Genomic DNA, 27967 nt, shown 5'->3' with positions numbered 1-27967 from the left:
GGGTAGTCCCTCACAACCACAGTGACATTATCTGAAATCGAAATGTTCATTCAGCATCATTTCGGTATTGAAGCAAGTTTTCGTTCTCTTTCTTTCTATAGGACAACCCATCTTCAAAAGTGGGGTGTTCTCTATGTATATATATATATATATATATATATATATATATATATATATATATATATATATAAATAAATATATATAAGGAAGACCCAACTTCTAAAGTTGAGTTTTTCTTCTATACTGCATCACCACTTCAGAGGTAGTGTGTCTTTTCAACAGGGTAACTCCACTTAAAAAAGTGAAGTGCCCTTTGTATAGAACTACACTACTTACGTAGTGAACTGTCCTTCATATTAGATCATCCCAATTCGAAAGTGGAACGCCCAGTCCACAGTGCAAAAAAATCACTTTTAAAGTGGTTTCCATTCCATAATGCCATACCACTTTTAAAGTTCAGTGCAGTTTCGTTAGTGCAGCAACACTTCTGATGTTGAATATCCACCTTTTAAAATAAATATTTTATGTCCTGTGAAAACCGAGTAAAAAAAAAATGACAAGAACGCAGTTCAGAAATGCTTTTACCACTGGATAAATGACTTGAGAGCTGGAGACTCCATCAAACATTTGGTGAATTACTCAAAGATTACTTTTACTCTGAAAGCATTTCACAAAGACCTTTGTAATCTTGAGAAAATGTTGGGCAGAATAGTTCCTATGTTTCGGGAAATACTTTTGGTTTGAATTTAGTCTACTATTTGACAGTGAGGCTTACATTTACGCATTTGTGATTTTATTGGAGAAACATCAATGGAATGGCACCTTCTCTGCTGCAGTTAAGACTTGCAACGCGAATCGTTTGAACTTAAAGTGATGGAGAGGATAGGCAACTGAATTGGTAAATGTATTCTTTCATGAAGGTGTTTTTGTAGAGACAAGAAACATCATAGAGCAATGGATGTATTACATGCGTTCACTATACGTGTTTGTTATCTTTAAGGCAAACATCTGTATGGATTGGCGATGATTTAGACAAACATTTTTATAGGTTTGTGATAATCTAGAGGATCAGCTGCATGAGTTTGTGAGCACTTAAATAATAATTTGTATGGATTTAAGCTCATTAAGGAAACGATTTAGTACCGTACGTATTTTTCTTACTGTTTGTAAATAACAAGGACAGATGTTTTGCCGTAACTATTTACATCACTCTCTGATGTGGATGGATTAAATGTGTGGTTTAGCGGCAAGTGTATTGTAAGAGAGAGAGAGGGAGAGAGAGATGCAGCAAAAAAAAAATGACAAGTCCAGAGCTTATAAGATATTCAGAAGCTCCTCTGAAACTCCTTACCAATATAATGAACACGAAGTTTGCAGCAAATGAAGAGAAAACCTTCTTAGATGCGAAGCTTCCAGCCACTCTCCTTAACTTTCACGTCTGGCTAATAGAACCCTAAGTTTCTTTTGACAGTATTACAAAAGAATACAGAGATTTTGCCTCGTCAAATGCATGTGTAACCTATCACAGAAAAAGAAAAGTCATTGCTGTTTATCATGTATATAACTGAAGGAGAAATATCTAACTGGGAATTCTAAATCGATATTTCAAGTTGAATAGATTCAATTTCAGTTTCAAACTTATATAAATTCGACTCCCATATTACATCACTTTCAGCTTGAAACTCTTGGTGTACAATTTCTGCACTAGATTTTAAGTTATAAAATTCAGCTCCTGTTTCTACATTACATTCATTCAACCCAAGATTCCATATATATATATATATTTATATATATATATATATATATATATATATATTACAAAAGGCGAAACGTAGAATTGTTTTAGAGATATATGTGTAAGGGAAGTCACTAATGATGATTCATTGTTTAAAACGTCTATTGCTGATTGAGGCGTTGCGTGTAAAAAGTTCGATATTGATGGTACACAAGTATGTACAATGCTGGTGAAGATTGTGTGGTGTACATTATACAATATCTACCTTATCATTTTGAATGACTGTGGACAGTGACAAGCATGAAGTTATGACAATGAAATATAAGTAAAATGTGTCATAATGCTCGTATGTGACCACGTACATCAGTATAATCCAAAATCCTTTCGCAAATCCGCTGGCCGAAACGACAACAATAAATCCCGACATTAAGAATATATTTATGATTACGGTCGTAAACGTTAATGGGAATAATCCCGTATATAAACATTCGTGGCCACGCTGCCGTTAACAGAGATCAGGATTATGATTAACGAAGATCTATTGTTGAGACGTCGCGTGTGTCAGTCACTCATAAAACTGCGATTCTAAGACGCTGGTGGTGGTGGTGGTGGTGGTGGTGGTAGTGGTGGTAGTGGTGGTAGTGGTGATGGTTGTGGTGGTAGTGGTGGTGGTGGTTGTGGTAGTGGTAGTGGTGGTAGTGGTGGTGGTTGTGGTGGTGGGGAAACGGAGATGGTGGAAGAAGGTGGAGACAAAGGGAGATGGGCGGCAGTGAAGTTGGTGAATACACAATCTTTTTTTTGTTCTGCTGCAGCTGAGGGTTCCCGTTGTGAGGGGCCTCCTTCAGGGTGTCCTTCTACAGGATGTACCTCCTCCCTCAAGGTGTTCTTCCTCCTTCACGATGTTCCTTCTTCAAGGTGTACCTCTCTTAAGGATTTCCTTCTTCAGGAGGATTCCTCCTTCAGGGTGTTCCTTCTCCTTCAGGATTTTCCTCCATCAGGTGATCCTCCTTTAGAGCATTTCTCCTTCAGGGGGCTTCTCCTTTTCAGGGTATTCCTCCAACGTTCCTCCTTCAGGTTGACCTTTGGTTAGGGCTTTAGGGTCCAGTCTGGATAATCCTTCACGACCATTGGTCTAGAGCCAGAAGTAGAGAGAGAGAGAGAGAGAGAGAGAGAGAGAGAGAGAGAGAGAGAGAGAGAGAGAGAGACTCCGTGTTTTGATCTCGTGGAGGAACCGAGTACTAAAAATCTCTTCTCATAAGCAAGTTACAGAGGCTCAGTTCTTGGCTAGCAGAATAACCCAGTTACTTGGGTTGTCTGGATAGTAGTTCACGTTGAAGCATCCTCTCTCTTTTCTCTCTCTCTCTCTCTCTCTCTCTCTCTCTCTCTCTCTCTCTCTCTCTCTCTCTCTCACACACGCACACACACACACACACACACACACACACACACACACACTGTTTGTTTTCCTGCATTGAGTGGTACTCGCTAGCAGCCACTGGCGGCAAAATAATCCTCTGTCTGACTGTTTATTTCCTACCAACCATCAAAACTGTCCAGTTCTCTTCCTTTCCCAGTGTTCAATGCGAGCTTTGGTGCAAAATGTAGAGTGTTCCGGGTACATTGTAACCTCGACTAAAATCCCTTTTGTAAAATCTCTCGACTTTTTTTTCTTCCCCGCCAGCAAACTAGCATTCATTATAGTGCTTTAACATACTCCTTGAAATATCTGAGAACACATCACTTGATTTCCCTTAAAACACATGAAATAATTTCTTTAATTTGGGAAAGTTATTAACAAGAAGTAATTACCTGAATTTGGGGATTATATTTACGTACCAATACGAACCAGACTTGTTGTTTTCCTTTCGATGAAAACACTTTTCCCAGTCTTGATCCAACACAGTAATGAAATCAAACACCTATGCTAATTCCTCTTTCCTTATAGATAAGTATAGATAATATCTAAATAATTTAAATAAAAGTATCTGTATACAAGTACTCGTTTCTTTTTTCAGTATTCGTAGGGCCTCCTTGTATTTCTTTACAAAGTAGTTCCACAGTTTATCCAGAATCACATAAGACTATACGAAATACACCACACGTCACGGCAGTTCAGAACAAACGTAAAGATTTTAAAGGAAGATTCTTCGACGCATTTCACTATGGAAGTTTATGACTTTAAAAGATAAACTTTTGAAAAGTTAAATTAAATACAGTATCCACAGACTCGAGATGAGACTCAGAGGCGCCCAAAGAGAGAGAGAGAGAGAGAGAGAGAGAGAGAGAGAGAGAGAGAGAGAGAGAGAGAGAGAGAGTGCATCATTTTTTTATTATAGATTCTATCTGATTATGGTATCATTTTTTGATTACAGATTCTATCTGACTATAGTAAAATCCTCGCCCATGGGAAGACAAGTCTCATATTTTCATAAGGTTTGAGGAGGAGGAAAAGGCATTGAGTGAGGCTTTGAGTGAGGCAGGGGAGGAATGAGTGAAGAAAGAGACTGAGGAGAATAGAGCCGGAAGACAGGATTGATGAGTGACGAAAAACCATTTTTTTTTCCCCCCAGCACCACACATGATGAAGGTTGGATAGCATTGTTTCCCCGCTGCTTGAAGGTAGCGGAAGGCCAACTACTTAATTAGCAAGATATATAAACTAGGTTTGCAGAGTTTCCTCAAGCAAAAAATAAACATTTTAAGCGTGGCTGCAGGCCTGAGCCGGGAGCAGACGTGGTAAACCTGATGTCGTGTTGGAGAGGACGTGGTAAAGCTGAGGTCGTGTTGGAGAGGATGTGGTGAGCAGGATGTCGTGTTGGAGAAGACAGAGTCGAATGTCATGTTGGAGAGAATGCTGTCGTCTTTTGTCTTAAGAGAGCAGAGAAAATTGCGTGATATTCTTGGGTGTGTCTGTGGACAGGTCGATTTATCCCGACTGAGTAGCATGTATATATATATGTGTGTGTATATATATATATATATATATATATATATATATATATATATATATATATATATATATATATATATATATATATATATATATATATATATATATATATATATACATGAAACTTTTTCCTTCGTACTTGTTCGCGTTTTCCGTGTTTGAGAGGTAGCGCCACGAATACACGAAAACTCGAACTAAATGCAGATATATCGAATATTCTAACCACCCGGTAATGACACGTTCACACCAGAACATTATGATTGTCAGCAGCGAATCAGGACCCTTTCAAACGAACTCTTACAGCAATACGTCATCACTGGTTAAACGAATTCTACAAAAGAAATTCAGGATATATTCTCTGAGATTGAACGCTAACCACGTGAAATGAATATGTTCGCCTTCAGATAATGCTTTTGCGTACGTTTATCCGTTATACAATTGATAACTAAGTTCGCTACATTTTAGCATGAATATCACTCATGCCTCTCATTTAGCACAATTAATATTGCAATTATTTTTCGGCTAACTATGTCTGACACAACATTTTTCACTACCTTTGTCACACATAATGAAGCCAGTAAATCCAATAATGCGTTCAAGAACTAAACGCTGATGTATAAGTAATAATTACTATTATTTGTTGCAAAGTTAATTATGCAAATTACCCGGGATGTAGCGCGCCAACCACTAATTTGTAAATGTGTAAGATAGAATATGTTGTATTAATAAAATTAGGGGGATATGAATATATTACGGGCAGTGGACCCACCCGAGACAGCTTCCCACTGATGCTAAAATATTTTTTGTCGCTTCGTAAAATTCTAAATTTTGTAACGAAAATAAAGAAACAACAGTAATGTAACGAAGTAAGGAAGAAGTAATCTTTATGTAACAAAATAAGAGAGAAGAAACCACAAAAATCGTATCACAAGAGAAAGATAATTGTCGACAATTATGCATCTTAATAAAAAGGAAACTATGAACCAATAATTTCCTTTGCATAAATGATGATTAGCGAATTGTCTAATAAAGATAAAGTATGGGAATATTGTATTCAGATTTTAACCAGAGATTTGGGAAATATTTATAGTCGCTTTCCCATGATGTGGAAATATATCTTCGGTCTCTACAACTTTTCACAACTAAGGTCTCTATAGACCTACAACCCAAGCTTAACTTACTTAAAGACTAAGCTGAGCTGTGCTCTGGCTCAGCTAGACTACATTAAGCTATGCTGGGGTAAGCTAGACGGACGACACCAAGCTCAAACCAGGTCTTACATACACAGGCTAAGCTAAGCTATGCCAAAAGCTAAGCTGGACTACATTAAGCTTAGCTAAGCTGCAGTATACTGGGTTAAGCTAAGTCACGTTATACAACAAGCTTAGAAATCTCAGACCTAGTTGATAAACATTCTCATACATCAAAAAGCCTTTGAAGTTGATGAATAATTTGTGAAATAATATGTCCTTCAGTAATTCATCCTTCTTTTCTCTTTCGATGTAAATTTTCCACTGTGTAAAAGTTGACTAGCAATTGTGCAAAACTTATGCACAAGTCGAGTGGTTTTCGTGTACTGGGTTTTGTGAATTTAGATTCGTGTCTTGTCTACTTCAGTCGTTCGTGCCACTTACTTGTGAGAATAATATGTTTCTTCACCTGTCAGGGATCTAACGTAAGATGTACCTATCTAGCTAACCAGTGAAACTGAAAACCACCGTTAACAAAATATTGGAGAAATACGAAATACTAGATAAAACCTCCAATCTCCTAATGCATTCAAAGATATAACTAAAAAAAAAAAAAAGGCCCTTTTAGCCTTATATATATATATATATATATATATATATATATATATATATATATATATATATATATATATATATATATATTACATCGTTACACATAATCATCACGCCGACAAACAAGCCAGATTGCTTTTTGTTTTGATAAGTTTTCTCTCACAAAATTGACTTGTAAACGAGAAGGGTGACCCCCCACACACCACGCCATATATTAAGCCTAATTTTCCGGAGGTGTTTCTGAAGACATGTTAATATCAGAGCAGCCAGGGATTATCCACAATTCTTTTAGCTTTAGTGTCTTGCATTCTCTGTTTACGGTGACCGTGTTCTAGTCTGTGATAAAATGCGACCTAAAACAGTAAACCAGGAGTTTGAAACAGAACATCACTGGTTCGAAATAATAAGCCGATGGTTCTGAACAGTCAACTACTGGCTCGGAACAGTCAACCGCTGGTTCGGAACAATAGACAAGTGGCTTGAAGAGTCAAACCACTGGGTCAAAATAGTAAACAACTGATTCGAAACAAAACAGCGGTTCTGAACATTAAATCAGTGGCTCGAGACAATAAACCAGTGGGTCTTTTTTTACCTTCCTGACCTAGAATTTCCGTTTTAGGCAGCGTTCCTTGGGTGCGATCACATGACAAGAAGTTTGGTGACGTGTTTATGTGAATAAGGTCAGGGCAATTGAGGTGTAGAGTTTTTAGTGTCCTCAAGTTGCATTCTGAGCATAAGGTGGGATATTTCGAGAGAAAAATAATGTCCATTGTCTAGTGAAGAAAATATTCTTATTAAGTTCGTAGGAGAGCTTTTATATATATATATATATATATATATATATATATATATATATATATATATATATATATATATATATATATATTGTGTGTGTGTGTGCATCTGTATGTCTTTGTGTGCCAGTAAGCATCATGTTTTTGCTACCTCCTTATTATTTCATTCTTCAAGGTGTCAGTTACTGTTGTGTGTTTGGGTGCGTGAGTCTATTGTGCCCACTGTGCCAATCCCAGGGTTAGCTGAGGTCAGCTGTTGAGGTTCGTCCATCAGCGTGAGTTCTCTGTTGATATCCAGGAAAACTTCATGAACCTAATACCTCACAGGCTCCGTTCTTGCTTCTCTTGTCTTCACCAGTTTTCTTCAAACGTCTGCTGTCCTCTCTTATAGCGTTCGCAGAATTTTCTTTATGGTCCTTATTCGTCCACTTATACTGTTCATCAGCAGTATCAGTTACCCATTAAACTGGTTATAATCCTAAATTCTGCTACAGAAATTCTTTTGTTTTTCCTCCCCACATTGGCTCTCTCTGTGGGTGTTGACTTTGACGCTGCCTTCCTCAGAGAGCGATGGTATCTAATCCTATTGTCACTAGGAGGACTAATCAAGGCCAATCTCTGACTGGACACATTCGTGATGCGTCTCCAATCAAAGGAAGAGGGAGAAATATTGATTCTGGGGAAAGACACAAAGGCTACCTTAGAGCCAATCAATGAATAGCAGCTCTGTTAAAAAAAAAGGAAGGGGAAAGGAATTCTCTTTGGATTATAGAAAGGTTATTGCCTGGCAATGCTTTCTGAAGACCACCTTTTTCTCCTCTTGAGTTTCGACGGAAAGTTTTCTTGAAGAAGATCTGGCGTTTGTAGCAACACAAAAACGTCTCTCAATAAAGAAGACAAGTGTTTATAAGATCATTGTTGTTCTTTGAGGAAGTTTGACCTCACTACCACAATGGTATATGAACCTCGGGCGCTACGGTACGACTCTTGAACACGACGATACGACCCTTGAACACGACGGTACGACCCTTGAACACGACGCTACGATCCTTGAAAACGACGGTGCGACCTAAACCTTAATCTTCAGATCAAAGTCCAGGCTATCAAATTCAAGGGTTGTCCCTTCGTGGTGAAGGAGCTAATTATCTATGGTAATATCTTAGCATAAATCTATGAAGGGTTTTAGTAATCTTGTCAGATGAATGGCGTAAGCTATGGCAAACACTTCTCTTATAATCCTATAACCACAGAACCTCTTCTCCAAGGATTCCTGTCCTTTCAAGGTTGGGCTACAAGCAGTAGCAGGTAGAGGATCGACTCCTTTTGCAGTGAGCAAATTTGATGTTGCTATGGTATATTCACATAGATTCGGATGTTTTCCGCTCGTGTGAAATAGATATAAACGAATATTTATGATGAAGTTCATATGTCTCTTGGTAAGACCTGCTCATGTACTTGAGGAAAGAGAATCGAGACTTGAGGAAAGAGAATCGAGGCTTTCGGGAGGAAAGGATTCGAACTGTTTGTCGTGAAGGATCTGCGCTCTGACGACACTTGCTGTCTAAAGATATAAACACAACAATTTCATGTTCTACTGGTAATATGATAGTTTTTGGTCATTACCACATTGTAACCCAGTGTTGGCTGACAATATTTAGTTCCTTATTCTTCAGCAGCAATGTTCATCTAAAATATCAGAATAAAAGATTGCCTGTGTGTCTCCAAACGTAATGTCATTTCCGTAGGAAACTACAGTTAAAAGAACATCACAAAACAGGAACAATGATGGTGATTTTCACTCACTGAAAAGGCAATTAAAACCCTTTTTTGTCATCAGGTGGAAGACCATGTTTGTTCAGAGTTGAAAGAGCATTCATGCACCATCCTACATGGGTTGACAGGTGGTACATTGCCCAGTTCTGTCTATCCGTCTCTCTGTTTGTCGGTTTGTCTGTCTGTATGTCTGTCACATAAACAAAAATGGTATAGATACACCCAAACCAAATGGACTTTTCCATTTACAAATGTACGTGTCTGACTTTTTTTTTTTTTTTAATGTCCATGATACTGCCAAAGCCACTCGCAAAAATTCGTATAACATTATATTTATCACAAACCCTTTCCTAAGTCCGCCGTCTGCCTGCGAATGTCCGGGAACTTAAGCTAAGCTTGTTAAGCTTTAGAACGACGGAGAATCCGTCACTGTGGTAACCTTACACTCTAAAGCTTGAAGGGTTAAATGGCTGGTCTATTTGAGTCATCGTGGCTTGTTATTCTACCCATCCTCCCACTCCCATTAGGCCATCTCCGGTATCTAAGGTCGGTAATCCCATGCGGGATGGAGAGGGAGTATTCTTATAGCATATTTGCTCTCAATCTTTTTCACCTCACAGATTTTCAGTCGGTGGATCACATCGCTCTTTCCTTTTGTTTACACTTTACTCCTACGCACTTTATCACTTGTTCACTAATCTTTAAATGGTTCTTTTATTTTTAATTGTACTGTGTGTAATTCATGTAATTTCACTTTTCTATATCATTCTTTTCGTCTAGAGATTCTCATACTTTTATTTTTCAATGTTAAACATTCCTTAACCTCACATTATGATTTCTCACGCAGTCTTTACCATTCCCTGACCTTACGTGGAGATTTCTCACTGCTTGACATTCCCTGATCTCATATCTCCTATCCTCCATGTCCTAGTAATCCTTCCTTTGATCTTTGATATCAAAATTTTCCTTTTCTCTTATCCGCTCCCGTCCTCACGTTTGTAAGATGGTGTTAACATTGTGCAGATAGACTAAGTCTTAATGTTATTGATAGAAATCTAAATTGACGTGAATGATTGAGAGAAATGGGATTTAAAAGTTATGAGTAAGTCAATAATTCTCGTCTTACTTTTGGTATGTATGCGACTGCCACTTATTCATGTTTTTAAGACTGAATATTTCAGTAATTCTGATTGAGATGTCATGAAATGATTTCTGTGCTTTCGGTTTTATTCGTTTGAGTGGATGTTCCCTCAGTCTGCTGTTCCATGATGAGAATCACACGTACGTATAGACTTCTTGATTTAGTTGTGTGTAAAAACAGGAATTTCATCACATACAAATATAATTCCAAAATAATTAGACGAAACCTCTCGATGATTTTTTTTTTCTCTCTCTCTCTCTCTTCTGCAGAAGGAAAGCTTTTCAACAGATGAAAAAAAGAATAAAAATAACACAAACACTTAATCAGATCTTACAAAAAAGACGAGGATGAAGATTTATTGACAATACTTATATCCAAAAGACATAAATAAGAGGTCAAAACTTCAGTCACGAAACGCCATCATCAGTACACGATTGTAGGAAAAAGTAACTTGGAAAGTTTGACTTACTTTACAACAAAAGAGCAAGAGAGAGAAAGAGAGTTTGTGTTGCACGTTCGCTCCAAAATGTGCAACAATGACTCTGCTGGTTATGATGCCCTTTACAACGTAACCAACACTGGTAGTGATTACTTTAGCCTTTGTGTATATCACCCAACGGTCTACATAATAGATCTGTTCTCTATGTATAGCCAAGACTACGTGCGTTAGGGTCTTCGTCCATCGGAACAATTGTCGGCATTATCTGTCTTGTAAAAAGAAAATATAGGTACACACACACTCTCTCTCTCTCTCTCTCTCTCTCTCTCTCTCTCTCTCTCTCTCTCTCTCCCTCCCTCTCGTTACAATGTAATCGAACGTGTCTTTTTCCGCGCCAATGCTTGTCACATATATTCTGCTTAATGTTCCAACTGGTATCAAATCCACTTCCAGTGATCAGATCATTTCACCTTTATTAAATTCCCTCCCAAGTCCGATATTTGATTGCAAATGTGGAGTTAATCGATACTGTTGAGGAAAACTCGTTAGGTGGTCAGCGGCTGACCCCACCACTCTAACAACTTACAGTTTGGCGGACGGTATGAGAGAACTGGGCATCGTTACTCAAGTTATCGTCGCTTGTTTGTTACTCAAGTTATCGTAACTTGTTTGCTAATGGAAGTATCGCACCTATATATATATATGTATATATATATATATATATATATATATATATATATATATATATATATATATATATATATATATACATATATTTTCCGTAGCTGAAAACTGTTTCCTCTTGCCGTGAGTCATGAAGTCCATTTTATCATCATTTACAAAACTTTTCGTATTTCTAGATTTTTTAGTCATCACTCGTGACATTCCTCAGGTTTAAGATTTATTCTCACATTTGTAAGGTTTATATATAAGTGGTCGCCAAGGTAATGTTCTTTTTCTACAAAAAGTACTTGTCAGTTGATCTACGTACCTATGTTTGTCTGTCTGTCTGTCTTTGCATATATATATATATATATATATATATATATATATATATATATATATATATATATATATAATATATATATATATATATATATATATATATATATATATATATATATATACACACACACACACACACACACAGAGCAATATTTGAGACGAGTTTGAAAGCCTAATAATCTAGGAATATTTCAATAGGTGCTTTCTGTTCTTTGCTTCGCTTTTATAACAATTCAATTTCTCCTTTCAGGAAGAAATGTTCGTGTGGCCAATTACCTTAACGAGGTACTGGAGCAAACTCATAAAACGCCTCGAGACCTATAAAAAAAAATTAAGCAAATTCCAAGTTACGAAAATATGGTTAGACAATTATGTTTGAATCGATAAGGTAGTCTAACATACAATGGAGTATTGGTTCCCTAAAGCCTAGACCTGTTTTCATGGTATCATTAAAGTCACCATGAACTGAGGTTGAAGATTCAGGTCTGAAATGAAGAGTCAATCTTGAAGATAAAGACATTATTCGTCTTTGCTTGGATTACTTCCTCATACAGAAATCACTATCAGTGATCTACACAATGCGGAGACTTTGTGGTGCAGTGGTCAGTGTCAGATGGCATGACTATACAGATAAGCATTCGATTCATCGTTTAGGGATGCCGGATTTCAGCAATTCTAGCTTCCTATCTGCCTCCTTTGGGATTCGTCGCGTAAATGGGTACGTAGACAGTAGTTACATTTTACTCTGTGAGTAAGGTAAAAATGAGGGGCTTATTTACCACGAGCTTAGGGTAAATATACTCGTATACTAACCAGCCTTTAGTGGAGAGTGAGACGCTTGGGTTGGCTTCGCGCCCAGGATTCAAACCCTGACTTACCTTGAATAACTCATGGCCAGCAATGCTACCCATTAAGCAAAGGAGGCCCATTTCTTTACCTTTGGATAGAAGGGTTTAACCCGCTAAACATCTTCGATGCATGACAATCTCGGGATATCAATTACATGTCATTATGTCATCATAATAGGCCCTAAGCCGCCATGCAGGCGTTCGGACACATGAGCATGAAGCTATTCCCACCATCATCATTGGCCTTTCATTACCAATACAGAACCCCAAACATAAACCATTGCAGTTTTACGAGTCAAATACTGAAGGTATTATCATTCCAACAATGTAGGTCGGAAACAATTACCTGGATCGTGTTCCGTACTTGTCAATACTAATGTTCAGCCACCCAAAAATGCTCATATCTGAATGCTTTAATTTGTGATACAGCATCTCTCCCCTAAACTTGCTGTTGGGGGGCCAGGGCAAGACAGCTAGGCTATCAAGTGACTGAAGGGTACTGAAAAGGCAATCAATCCTCAGCTTTCATTGTGTGAAAGAAAAGCTGTCAGTTTATAAAGGAAGTGATTAATGATGCACCACAGAGAGCGTGTGTGTGTTTCTCTCTCTCTCTCTCTCTCTCTCTCTCTCTCTCTCTCTCAGTGTGGTGCAACCTATGCCCAAGCCCAGCCTCATCTCGTCCAAGGCACACATTAACGTTTCTTTTTTTTCTCTCTTTTTTCTGCTCCCTTTACAAATCTCTCTTGACGTCTGGATAATGTGTTCCAATGGATGTTTCCCACCACAGTGGTCTGTGGCAGATGATGAACGCTCGCTGTCATAATTTTGTGTGGTAGTTGAACGCTTTCTACCTAAGTCTCCTGTGATGACTGAACGCTTCCTGGGACAATTGTCTGTGTTAATTGAATACTTTCTACCAAATTCTGCTGTGGCAGTTGTAACGCTTTCAACCACAATAACCTTTAACCACAACCTTCTGTGATACTTGAATGCTTTCTACCACAATTGTCTGTGGTATCTGAACACTTTTTACCACAGTCATTCGTGAAAGTTGGACATTTCCTACCACACAGGCCTGTGGTTGTTGAATACTTCCTTCAACAATCTTCTGTGGTAGTTGAAAGCATTCTACCACAGTTTTCTGTGGTTGTCGAACGCATCCTACGTCTGTATTCTGAGGCGGTTGAACGCTTCCTACCACAGTCTCCTGTGGTAGTCGAACGCACGCGACATCAATCTTCTGAACTCTTCTTTTCTCAGTCTAAAGTTTCTTCCCACAGACATTGAGCATAGTGTTGATAATTCTTAAATCGCTCCTTCTCCAAAGACAGAATATTTCTACCTTTATTTCGTCCTTTTCTTAGCTCTATATTTGCCTGTGAATGTGGGAAAATCATCGGAGGGGTTCGGGGCTAAGCCCGTTACCTTGAATGAGGGAAGGTCTCATCCCCGAGGCAGCTTAAGCTTTTTTTTTCTTTACCTTCAGGGCTTGATAGCGAGTTCTCAGCGCTCCGTTCGTCTTGGCTTCTCCTTTTTTTATCATCATTTTTTCTGACAACCTTATGGATCATTTCCGGGGTTTAAGACTGAGAAGTCTACTGATAATGTCTAATTGAATTTCTTCGTCCGTCATCATCTTCAAACACTATCTCGCCCCTTCATATTCTCTCTCTCTCTCTTTGTCGTACATCCCTCTGTTCTCTCCCTTTGTTAACCTTTCAGTCATTTCCTATTACCTTCTACCGTTCTCTCCACTCTAAAATGTTCCCTATCTCTGTTTTATATGAAATTCCCTCTCAAGTTTTTTTTATTGTAAATCATTACTACCTCCCTTACTTTAGCCTTTCTCTTACTTTCTATACTACTTTCTTCCCCTTATACTTTCTCACGACTTCCCGACAGTAGACGAAGTCTCTCTCTCTCTCTCTCTCTCTCTCTCTCTCTCTCTCTCTCTCTCTCTCTCTCTCCAAGATTCACCCAACAGATCCCAGTTTCCTCTTCCGTGATGAAGAAAAATTCATACCTCTTCATCGGCCTGAAAGTTTCAGTGGCCGCTGTAACTCCCGAGATATAACTTTGTTAATAAAGATGTTGGACAGCATAATTTTAGGGGAGACTTTTCACATATTGTATCTAATAAATGTGTATGCTGTCTATCTACTTCCGAACTGTTGTCACTAATATGAGTTATTATCTGCCTACTATCTACTCGCTGGTACTGTTATTCGTTGGTATGATACTCGTTGATGTGGTATTCGCTGGTATGATACTCGTTGATGTGGTATTCGCTGGAATGACACTTGATGTCAGGATGATCTAAAAGCCGATGCAGTGACAGGCAACTAACTGAAGTAATTATAGACAGCCAGCGCAAGAAATTACAAGCTACCAGACGAAACAATAACATTAAGAAGGTTTGGATACAAACTATGGAAAATCTTGTCAAGTCCCTGATGATATCAAGACTCTGGAAGGAAATAGGATGAAAAGTTTATAATCGCTACGGGGAAATGCGTCGTCCAAAACGATGATGGCAGGTTAGTTCAAACTGACATTAAGAACAATTAATCGTTTCGTTCTACAGATGTCGCTAGTGATTAGAAATAAAGCTGTATGACCCTTTAGATATCGTCAACGATACATTTGGATATCGCCTTATCCACCCGCGTTCGAAGCAGTATCTCACATTGTTACGTGAGGAAAGTCCTCATAATGTGACATGAGGATAAGTCTTCATACAACATACTGTAGGCACATAGACCACTGTTTATTAAACGACCGCTTGTGGCTGAATTGTTGGACGTTCTAACTCACTGTGGTATCAAGTGCTGGTGACTATCTGTGGTTTTACGTCAATTAAGTTCCCTTACGGTCAACATAAACACATATTACATAAACTTGTTTTCCCAGGCATGGATTCTGTGGTACATGTCTTTGCACAGTACATTTTTCTATGTCAATACTAAGCAGGTAATACAGAGAGGGACATTATTGAGCCTTCTTCTGAACCCGTTTCTGGGAGTGTAGTAAAACTAAGGGCATAAATGGGACATTCACAGTGGCCTCGCTGAGTAAACAATGAAGACACACAAGCCGAAGATTGACGTCTGAAGATGTTTCTCGAGTTTCATCTCGGGAAAGAAACGGTGATTCGTTTATGGAAGCAGTGATCACACACACTGTTGTGTGTGGGTAACAGCACAACGCGTTTAGATGATCTCTCTCTCTCTCTCTCTCTCTCTCTCTCTCTCTCTCTCTCTCTCTCTCTCTCTCTCTCTCTAACCCTCAGGCTACTCGTAACCTATCCATGATAGCTCTGTCCGTCACTATACGCAATCTAATTCCCTCCGAGCGACTGAATCCACCGAACGCATCATCCAGTTTGTTCTCAATCCCGTAAGATCTTTCATTATACATGTATACACACACACACACACACACACACACACACACACAGAAATACAATTCACAGCTGGACACTTAGGACTCGAACCCAGGCCATCTGAGTGATGGCCTAGACCGCTATCCGTCTGGCTACGATGGGACCACTGCTATCCATCTCAGACCAACCTAACAACCCTGCAATGAGGACCCACATCGCCACATCACATGTCACTTGATGGGAGAATGATAACCCTCTCTGGCTCCGGCGGCAGAACACTGCTAATCAGTTCCATAACCATTGCGGTATAGTGCTATATATCCCCATCAGGTATAGATGAAATCGATGTAAACAATTCACCATTGGATAGCCGACTAGAGATACGAAGAGCCAGTTGTGTGAGTGACGTATTGCCAAGGTTATTTCATGAGGCGGGGAGAGTGTATGTTTGTGGACTGAAAAGCCGGCAGCTCACAGGTTAGTGAGGCAGAGATAATAGACACCTGTGGTGCAAAAGGATACCCATTACCCAGGCGGGTAGTGCCGGGTACGTATCTGCCAGGTCGGTGGCTACGTACCACCTGCTACTCTGGAGAAGAGAGAGAGAGAGAGAGAGAGAGAGAGAGAGAGAGAGAGAGAGAGAGAGAGAGAGAGAGAGAGCTATGTTGCTTCGTGTTGTTGTGAAATGCCTGGGGTGTGTGGGGGATGAGTTGCGCAAGGTGTTGAAACACCCCTTCTGACATCCCCACTCCTTGACATTTCCTGCCCATCCTGATCTCCTTCGCTGACCCCCTTCCCCTTGCGCATACCTTGCCTCTCCCTGCCCTAACTCTGCCCCCTCCCACCTCCACCCTGACCTGATCTCCCCCCATTCATCAGCTGAGTTTGTTTATCATGGCGCCCCGAGGAAACTGTTCTCACTATCACAAGTTTTACCCAACTTTATTTCAACTTTACTTTTGATCCATTACTCTCTTTTTCCATTGCTCTTACGCACGCACGCACGCACGCACACACACACACACACACACACGCACACACACACACACACACACACACACACACACTAACCATGACTGACGAGTTCGTATCCAAAGGCGTGGTGGTCGGCCCACAGATAACCCAGCTGTTCACCTCTCTGTCTGTCTATCTGTCTGTCTCTCGTACTCATAATCTTTCCCATCCACACCAAAGTTTTTTCCCCCCTTGAACTTCAACTTACGCAGCATCACTTTACCTTCATGACATTTTCTTTTCTCATTTCTTTTCGGCTGCGTCTGGTTCAGCTATGCCAGGCTCGCTAGGCTCGACGCTTAGCACGAGACATTGAGGAAAATGCCCATAACTCTGTCTTGTAATTGCTCTCCTTTCGTCTCGCATCTCGCTTGTGCTGTGTCCTTGACAACGCTGAGGCAAGCAGCCGGGACGTACATCAGCGCTGAGACAAGCAAGCTGCTGTGTCATGGATAAGGTTGAGAAAAGGAGGCAGGACCTTCATGTCCTTACTATTACTGAGGCAAGCGGGTGGGACCTTTTCGTTGACATGGCGGCAGAAACAAAGCTGATAAGAAGATCACCCAGAGAACTTCTCTCGTCGTCTCATAGCCTTTCATTTCTTTATATTTAGATTACATTGCAGGTGGATCCTTTTTCTTTTCCTTAGTGGTTTCTTGAAGGATTTGATATATATATATTAATATATATATATATGTATATATATATATATATATATATATATATATATATATATATATATATATATATATATATATCAGTGTGTTTTCGAGTGTGTGAAGGTAAAAACAGTAGGTATATGAAAGTAGGAGCAATGAAACCTTGTGTCTAAAAGATTTATATTCTGCAAGTTCTTCGGGATGCTAATGTGTGCCAAGATATTTTGTATATTCTTTTTCGGTCTGTTACTATTTTCAAGAATTAGTTCTACAAATTTTTGATATATAATATGCAGTCATCTATATGGGAATGACTGTTAGGTTACGTACACTGGAGAATCTCTATATATTAATGTATCTGACGTATCATCTGGTAATGAAGTTCGTGTATGAAATTCGTGCAATGACTCCTTTGTAGTGCAAACAATAAACCGAGAGGGTTCGAGGACGAAGCAAAGTCACGCGAGGCCACAACCACCTCACACGCTGGCTATCACTACGACCTAAACCTTTGATCTTTTGACCTGTGAGCCACAGCTCGTCAAGGGCGTACCTTGCCCACTCACTGTACGAACGGTAAACTTAGTACTACTCTTCACTGCTGGGCTGCTCGAGGATACGAAGCAGTACAGACAGACAGGTCAACAGCGGGAGACATGTACCACGAGGTAATCTACTGAGCGATGAAAGGGTGACGATGGGGGAAGATTACGCTAGTCAAGTCATAAATCATACTTAACTTGGGAGAGAGTGAGCGAGCGAGCGAGCTAGAGAGAGAGAGAGAGAGAGAGAGAGAGAGAGAGAGAGAGAGAGAGAGAGAGAGAGAGAGAGAGAATCATATTTCTGACTCCCCATGTACAGCATGTCGATGCTGTCATGGGTCCATGTAAGCCGGAAAACACACACAAATCAGTCCTAAAACAACACAGCTCAAGCGAAGTTGACCAGACGATTTATTTCGTTTACCAAAAAAGACTTTGGCTACACCAGCAGACTGTTTGGTTATATGTCGAGAGGATTGGTATAAGCAGTCACATGAACGTCATCAGAAACAACCATTACTCTTTTCCATATATGCCTCTTAGAAAACTTGCAGAAACTATAATTCGCATATCATTTTTGACAAAAAGTCTTTTATTTTACAAGCTGCTCTAGATGCCATAGGTTTTCGACTAAGGATTAGGCCCGTCAAGAGAGACGACAGACTTTGCAAGAACATATCGTATACCGAGAGACATTCGTGTAGAAGTGATCATTACGTATAATTACAGGTCGACAACGTACTTCAAACTAGATTCTTAAACGAAGCAGTGAACCACAAATATGAAACTAGGTCAGTAAAGGAACATATGTATTAAAGCAAAGACATACAGATTGTAAACTGAATCAGCAAAGGAATGTTTCATTTATATAAGGACGTAAAACACTTTTACATCATGTTATCTTTACATCTAAAAGTGTCCTAGAGAATAAAGGAACAGGGATAGAAGGATGATATCTGGAATAAGATGTTCTACTGAGAGTAGTCCACAGAAATTTGATTAGTAATATAGTTATATAGATATTGCATGCGGCCGGAGTGAATGGATATGTGAAGGTATGTTTAATAAAAGTCTGATTTTGCCACGAGACGTGTACATAGTTTCGCAATATTCGGAATGGATTCCTGTATACCTGCGCTCACTCACTTACTCTCTCTCTCTCTGATCGGCAAATTTCTGTTGTTAGTATATTCGTAGGTAGATAGTTACTGATACTCTTCTTCTAACCATCTATCGATCTTCTTTATAGTCCTATTCATTATCTATTCTACTCCATCTTCTAACTCATTTTTTTTTGTGTCAGTCAATGATATAATTGAACACAGAGTACCTTTTTTTTTTTCTCTCTTTACTCATTTTCTTTGCGTAAGTCCCGACACATTGTCATCACATAGAAGGGAAGAGGATTAGTTGTGTAAAAACTCCTCTTCATCTACTTTTTGCCTAGATTCTTGCTGTATATCTGGTCGTAATTTCTTTTCTTTCTCATTCCACAACTGAGACGTTTCTTCCTGACTGACGCTGAGAATAGAAAAATGATATTGCATCTAGGACATGTTTTCTTATCTGAACAACTTACATTTTTAACGTGTTTTGATCTTTAACCTTAAGATGATATGATAAGTACACTTCATCAAGCTAATGGCGAAATTAAAGTGTCGTGTCATTGTTCACAAGGGAAAATTTCTTTAAAGGTAATTAGAGGAATGACGAAAATTTGTTGAAGATAAAGTACATTACTTGAGGAATTGTGAGTGGTAGAGTGTGTCAGTCTGATGTACTCTGGGACTAAATCACGAGCTGTTTAACCCAATTTGCATATATTTTCTAAATCAGCTTTTACAGGTCTTGGTTAGGAGAGAGAGAGAGAGAGAGAGAGAGAGAGAGAGAGAGAGAGAGAGAGAGAGAGAGAGAGAGAGAGAGAGAATTTCTCATTTAATTTGCGCTTTTTGGAAAAAAAGATTTTTTTAGAGGTTTCCGTCTTCAGCAATTAACACTTGTGATAGACAGCGTTGATATATACGCTAATGACGGATAGCTAGATAGATAGGAAGAGCTAGCTAGATAGATAGAGAAAGAGAGAACTTTTTGTTTATCAACTGTTGTTAATGTCGAGAAGCCTAGCTTTGTTTGGGCCTGGCTTAGGCATCCTTAGTGTCTGATGTCCGTTTTATACAACGTTTGGTATAACTAGAGACGACTAATACGTTATTCACTGTATCCAGAGCTCAAAGAGCACACGTGAGAGCCATTTCCACTGCGTCTGTAAACTTACATATGACATTTCACTTGCAAATGCTTCATCTGGTGATGCGAGGAGCGCAGTGTATATCTCCCTCGAAAAAAAAAAAAACTTTGTGACCTCTTTTTTTCCAGTGAGTTTCATATTCTAGTTAATCCACTTATCATTTAGTACATATTCCGGTAAACATTTTATCAACACAAATGCCTATCCCCGGGGGTATTGCCAGTTGGAGAGAAACTAAAATGTTTAATGTGCTTGTGCTTGTGTTGAGAATTAAGACTCGAATTATGAAAGAGGTGTTCCGCTCTTTCTATTTACATCTAATAATCATAAAATAAAAGGGGGATTTTTTTTTTCCTTTTACCCTTTAGTGTACGTCGTCCTAATAGCTTTTATGCGTGGTTTGATGAGAATCATTGTAAGTCATTATGTTACATATATGAATAGAGTTTGATAAATATGGCAAAGGCGGTAATTAAAGAAATATATATGTATAGGTTAATACACACACACACACACACACACACACACACACACACACACACACACACACAAACATACACACAGACACACACACACACACGCACTTACATACATACACTTACACACACACACGTATTATACACAATGAGATAAAGAGACAGGGAATCACCTGTTGTTGTTGGGTGACACTCTTCTCAAAAATTTTCGTATAATCAATCATTCTGATGCGATTAAACAGTAATCTAGCCACGAGCACAGTGTTCTAGGTTCACAACATAATACAACATATCCACACATTGTTATGATAAGTTGTGGTAGCGTAAGGTTAGATGTAAATGTGTTCCATGTGGCAAACGTAACTGTAAATGTAAAATGTGATATTGTGGGTTACTACGATATAATCAGAACGATTCCGGGAAAAGATTTCTCACGTAAAGTAAGAGCGTTTTTCCATTTTATGAAAGTTTTCCAGACGTTACCAGGTTATACACCTCCAATTAACATGTTTACGCAAATCAACTTCAGAAAAATCTCCCTCAACTGAAGCAATTTGTAGACTCGTATATGTTTAAAAAAAAATTTTTGTAGGAAAAGCTTTTCCAGCAGGGATAGCTTTAACAGGTAAAGTTTTTTCACTTGGCTGCCTCTAATAAGAAAATCATCAACAGATAAAGCTTTCCGGGAAAAGCTTATAAGTGTAAAGCTCCCTTACCATGCGGAGCACACCCATATAAAACACCGCTAAAACCATCTCCTGGTGGAGGCATGTAACCGAGGCATTTCCAGGTAGGACGACACTCATAAGATGATGTATGAGTAAAATGAACGAAGATACGGGGTTTCCAAGAAAGCCTCTTCGGGTATAAGATCCTCAGCAGTACCATCTTCGTGTCATCTTCCAGATATTACTTCAGCTGCAAAACATATATAATCTGGAGAGGCCTTCACTTCCCTACCCTCTCCTATAACAGCGAAAAATCCCCGAAAACCACGGATGTTCCACGGTACAAGGCTTCCATTCACTCAAGGTATTTAAGACGATTGAGTCAGTGGGTCATACACCTAGCGATATCATTTTCCTACTTTCCAGGGAAATCTACTGAAATTTGGAGTATTTGTAGATTTTCTGAGACTCTGAATACGTGATACAAAAACACTTTCCTCTCATCTATGTATTCTCTAAATGTAATATATTTCATTATTCTATAAACAGATTTTTTTCTGTTACTTTTTAGGCTATTTCACACCGTGCTGGTTGACTGGATCGTTGTTTGGGCTCAAGGACTACCCATTACCAGGGAGATGAAGACCGCCAACGTGAAATCAAAATTATTCATCGAAAATCCTGAACACCTTCGAATGACAAAGATGATTAAATATAGGGATACTATACGCTTATCAAAGAGCTAAATTTGATTAAAATGTATAAACAAATAGGGAGCATAAAACTTCCATAAACTGATATTGTTAAAATGTTCTTATAATAAAAGGCCTAGAGCAACACGTGTTAGAACAGTCACTAACAGTTTTATTATCCATATTTCACTTTTCCGGTGCTATACATAATGTTCAGATTAATCATTGTGACTACGACTTGATGATAAAGGTTATATTGTCGATTGTGCTCCCGGGTTGCCGTGGACGCAGTGTTAATCATCATAGAAAACGTTAATGGACGTGAAAAAGAACCAAAAAGTCTACGGTAACAGCCACCCATGTTTCATTACTAATAATATATTCTCTTTTATTCTCATAATTATCTATAAAACAATGATAATAATGATATCGATATAACAGTATTAATAATAATAATAATAATAATAATAATAAAAATAATAATGATAATAATTCATTTATTATAATTATCCATACTTCCGCATATAAGCTTCTCATTTCCTTGTTTATATCTACGATGTCTTCAGGGATGGTCTCCCTAATTCTTGAAACTTTTTATTTTGTGTTGGAGTATTATGGCCAGCAAACTGGCACATGAATGCTGCTGCGAATACAGTGATTAATGATGGAGTCCGGAAAATAACACATAAAGTGTCGTCTCGTTTCCGTTTTTTTCCATAAAAAGAAACTCTTACCTTCATCAACTCATAAATAGCTAGTTAGGTAACATCTACATATTGCCACCGTCAATTCAAAAACAGTTTGTGTCTGACGCTCATATATTTGCAGTAAATGTTGGGTAACTGTCTCCATAGAAAACGACACCACACGCTTAACTTACGGGGAAAAACTCTACGGACAATGTTACCCACAGTTCACTTACTCGGCCTAAAATAATAATTAAATTGATTATATCTCTGTTCATTCTTTATATTTATCTTCATAAAACCTATCCACATCTCTAGGACTGATATATCAATCATTTAAGATCTATTATTATGTGATGAAAGGTGATACTATCATGAATTAAAACAAAATAGCACAGTCACTATGAATAAACCATTTTTTTTTTTATCTTTTTCTTTTGACTAATGTACTCTAACGTCGTTTAGTGTAGAACTGTCGCTTTCTAGTAAACGTCCTACATATATATATATATATATATATATATATATATATATATATATATATATATATATATATATATATATATAATCGGGAGAGCTTTTGATTATTGATATCAAAGTGATTGTGAAATGCATATAGAATTTGTAATGATCGTGGACAAAGTACCACAATATTAGTATTCAAAGTACCAACTTTGACAAAAGAACCTGATATACTGACAAATTACCCGACAGGCATACAGACAATGTACCTGTCAACTGATAACAAAATCACTCGATTCAGAGGTTTTGTTTAATCAAAATTTATCTATATGTTGCAATTTACTCTCTCATTAGCTAATGTTTCCATGACAGTGTTTTGCTATGAAATCAAATGATCAGTTTTGCAGTGAATGCAATTATTTTTTTTTTCTAATCCCTCATTAAGATTCTGGATATGAAAGATTCTAAATTTACTTTTAGATTGTAAATAGTAATTCTCATTTACATTTCAGAATAAAAATCAAATATTGTTGGTAATCGATATTTTCAAAGTAGAAATTTTCCCTGGCTGCACCAAAGCTTTTCTGTATGACATAGTCTGTAAACTCACGTGTTATGTTGAAACTGACCCACTGCACTTGTCGGCAACATATCAAATGTCTCTCGGTAATGACAAGAGTTTGAAGGCAAAGTTATCATTCATATTTTTTTTTTTTTTCAGAGTAGAGCCACGGCAGGAATGGCACGTTAGAATTTACGATGGACATGTTTCAAGTTCGAATGTTACATGAAGCTGATGAAGCGAGAGGTTTTTCCAAGAGGCATTCCTACTGCTGGAATTATGAGGTAAAGTCACCTGTTGCTGCTCTTCTAGCGAGGTCACGAGTCTAGAACACTGCAGTGAAATGTAGTCTTTTAGTCTTTCCAGCAACTCATGTTATATGTCATTGTTCAGTCGTGAATTAGTGTTTAGAGTCTGTTGTGCTCCGTGGTGCTCCCTGAATGCAATGCTGCTGAACAGCTGTTGGCCTTTTAATCCGAGTACATTTTCTCCATCTTACCTGCCTCAAAACCCATAATGGAAAAAAAAAAGTAAAAGTCCAAGGTATATGTAGAAAAATATTTATTACAACTGTAAGCATATGTACAAAAAATTACAAATATTTTTGATATGTACACAGATATGTGATGAACATGAAAAATGAATAAGTGATATGGCTCATGCGCTTCTTCCCTACATACACTATGTACATGGCAAGGCTCTGCCGTATTGAACAGCAAACACACAGTCTACGAGACGCAGTAGGTGCCATCGTGGGCCGCTGCACCGCAGACTTTGAGTTCTCAAGGTCTTTCTATTTAGGGCGCCAAGGAAAATAAAATCAGTGATCCCTGCACTATAAATTAGGCATTAATTATTGTCATGTCTGCATTCTAACGCTTTAATGTTAATGATCCGATAGAAATTGCTTAATTGTTTTCATAATTGGAGAGGAATCAAAAAACACTTGTCAAAAACTTTGTTTTTGACAAAAATACATAAACGTACAGAGTTTTTTTTTGCTCTCCCATCTCCGAGAAAATCAGTAAATATAAAAAATCGATGAAGTGGGATTTGATAGAGTTACTGTAACTCTTAGATACTTATGGGGTGATAGGATATATATATATAGGAAATGTATCACCAAGAACTCAAATTTCTGGGCCCAATGGCCTTGTCTCTGATCTAGCAGGCAAACTGTCTACACACGCTCAGATTGTCTCCTGGAAACAATCTGTAAACACCAACGCTCTGATGGACTAATGGTAACAAACAATCAGGAAGACTGGGGGGTTTGGGGGGGAATTGAGGATTGATTGCTAGCGTTATAGATGAGGTTCATATCAATCCATTTAGAACACAAGAGATCCGGGACGAACAAAAATAGGCATAGAAAATACAGAGATGGATACTCTAGTCTTTTTAAAAAATATTATCCAAAGATTTATTTTATATGTATATATTTATATATATAAGTTACGCGCAATAGATCACATCCAAAAGTAGGAAGAGAAATTACACATTGAGGTACGGTCTATATGCAGAAAGATCGTGTTGAGTTGACTTGTTGTGAGACGGTCAATCTGATCAGATCTTCGAATATTGAATTAAACCTTAATACAAACATCCTTCCTCTTTCATTTTAGTAATTTTAGGAATTCTTTGGTCTTTTTTTTTTTCATTTGTATGTCTTAGCTGTCTTGAAACACTGGCAACGGCTGGTCTAAGTTTCTGTACAATGACCACACGGAAGTTTAGTCACAGTAAACCTTTAGCACGTCCTCTGATGGGTTCTATATATATATATATATATATATATATATATATATATATATATATATATATATATATATACACACACACACACGAGGCGTGCTAACCGGGCCACAGGGCACGGAGGAGTTAAGACACGGGTATAACATGATATACTGACTCTAGTAGAAGTTACTCTTGCCTCTTAAACGAGGCAACGGTTACAAAATACTGTAATAACAACAACAACAACAACACAGAAGAGCCACACCGCACAGGAGAAGCAGCAACAGAAGACAAAAGTCAGACACACTCATTTACACTTCCCATGTGAAAGCCTTTTATATTAACGACTTCATATACTTTTTTCCTGCAAGTCTATTTTGCTTTTCCTCGAGGACGATACTGAACATGGACAAAATTTTTAGATATGTTTTTCAGCCTCAAACTTTTTCAAAAAGACACAAACCTATATAACCCTAGTGCACCATAATGAAGTTCAACTATTTTCACATCCCTGAGCCTATTTTTTTTTTTACACATGAAAACATATAAAAATGGAAATACTTTTCAGGGTAACAAACAACAGGGTTTCCTAGGTTAATGTCTACTACAACGCAGCCCATCTGGTGACACAGCCTTCCACTCCGAAGTATATTTCCATGAGGATTCTCCTAACTTCAATAAATGGCGTATAAACCCTCTTCCTATATTACTTCAATCTACTTTACAGTTATCACCCTTACTTGAATTTTCAATCACTTCCTTCTTTCTACCAACTAACATCTTCAGCACCCCACAAGTTCCCTATCTCTGCTCTGTAGTGTTAGCATGCTATCAAACACTATCTCCACTCTCGCGATCTGTAGCCAAGCATAAATCAGACTCAAAGTCCATTTAATGTCCAATAATACTGGGTTCTGAAAGGGAAAATGATTGGCTTTATATACGTGAAACCACCACAAACACGCTAGCTATATAACAGTAGCACAAGAGGAAGAGGAAGTTACCTGAATTTCAAAAATATTCTCAGCATCGTCGTGATGTAAAGTAGAATTTCAGGGCCACACACAAGGTTTCTATACATGAACAATATCACTTTCGAATTTGACGAGTTTTTCTTTTTTTTTTATGTTTGAAAGTTTGATTCGTGAACAAAGATGGTCGAGAACAGAGAACAGCAGTTTTCATAAACTTCTAGAAAACATTTTACATTTTGTCACATCAACTTAATGCTTACGACTATTGCACCAAAGTAGGAATACGCCTACGGCGTTGGTCTTGCAAGGTCATTGTTAACAGTGGGTATAAGACCATGTTTCTGGCGTTGATCTTGCAAGGGGTTACTTATAGTGGGTGTAAGAACACACCCCTGGCGTTAATCTTGCAAGGAGTAGGTGCGTATGAACACACCTCAGGCGATGATCTTGCAAGGAGTTCCTAGCAGTAGGTGCAAGAACACACCTTTGCTGTTGATCTTGCAAGGTGTTCCGTGAGTGCCTATGAGAACACATCTCGCGTTCAGTCATCTTGCAAGATTGTTAGTAGCAAGTGGGTACGCGTCCCCACAGACTACCAGTCACTGTACTGTGATTGTGATCTGCGAGCTGATGCTCTTCAGTAGTCATACATATAATAGAGACAGACTTGCACATATAATGTATCGTCTGTATTTTGGACCTTTGTATATATGTATATATACACTGCACAAAAACACTATCAGCGCACTAGCTTGGGTATGTGCTCCACACTGCATGTCTTTCATCTAAACTCCATTAGAGATTCACGTTTTATCAATAATAACAATAGGGCGAGCGGCGATGGGTCGCCGCGGATCAGACGTGCGTGGCTAGTGCTCCAGGCATGACCTGGGTCCTGGGGGGCACTATGTACTGGCTAGGATCAACCGGTATCCCAAGTCTGGGAATGGTGGAGGTAGCATTGCCTCCCCCGGCAACCACAGAGCCGTTCCCTCTGGAGGTGACGTGGAGAGAGAGGGGTAGCGATCCGGACGACGTCTTGAAGTTGTGATTGGTGAAGCCACTGCCATAGCTGGGGGAGAACCCGTGGACGCCGTCGGTAGCGTCGTGGCCCGCGTCGTAATCCCCGTAGCCTGGGTAGAGGGAATGTTGGCTAGAGGTGACGAGGCCAGGGGGTGTGTGCGTGTAGGCACCAGCTGCTCCTCCAGTGCCGCCGCTGCTCACGCCGTTGCCACCCATGACGTATCCTCCTGACGGAGACGATGGCTGCTGCTGTTGTTGCTGCTGCTGTTGCTGCTGCTGTCCCGTGCTTACTGTCGAGTGGTCGGCGTAGTTGCCGTAGGAAAGTCCACCTCCATTACTCGTCAGGTGGCCATTC

At 38.8% G+C, this 27967-nt stretch overlaps 1 protein-coding gene and 1 long non-coding RNA gene across 4 annotated transcripts in view; one reads left to right on the top strand and one right to left on the bottom strand.

Moving 5' to 3' along the window:
• Positions 1–22325, top strand: part of LOC139757764 (uncharacterized) — a 44513-nt gene extending 22188 nt beyond the window's left edge. The window contains exons 2-4 of one of the 2 annotated variants that reach the window (XR_011714702.1): positions 11890–12357; positions 21715–21840; positions 22048–22325. This is a non-coding gene — a long non-coding RNA (uncharacterized lncRNA). The remainder of the gene's footprint in view (positions 1–11889; positions 12358–21714; positions 21841–22047) is intronic. The other variant, XR_011714701.1, reaches the window with a different exon arrangement.
• Positions 22326–24422: 2097 nt separating this feature from the next.
• Positions 24423–27967, bottom strand: part of LOC139757763 (irregular chiasm C-roughest protein-like) — a 102283-nt gene continuing 98738 nt past the window's right edge. For both annotated transcript variants that reach the window (XM_071678543.1, XM_071678544.1), the window contains exon 13: positions 24423–27966. In XM_071678543.1, coding sequence (XP_071534644.1) covers positions 27445–27966 — 522 coding nt within the window. In that variant the 3' untranslated portion in view covers positions 24423–27444. The remainder of the gene's footprint in view (position 27967) is intronic.

Source organism: Panulirus ornatus, chromosome 28, assembly GCF_036320965.1.
Source record: "Panulirus ornatus isolate Po-2019 chromosome 28, ASM3632096v1, whole genome shotgun sequence".
Classification (NCBI taxonomy): domain Eukaryota; kingdom Metazoa; phylum Arthropoda; class Malacostraca; order Decapoda; family Palinuridae; genus Panulirus; species Panulirus ornatus.
The sequence above is the reverse complement of the archived record's forward strand: the minus strand, read 5'-3'. Positions and strand labels throughout refer to the sequence as shown.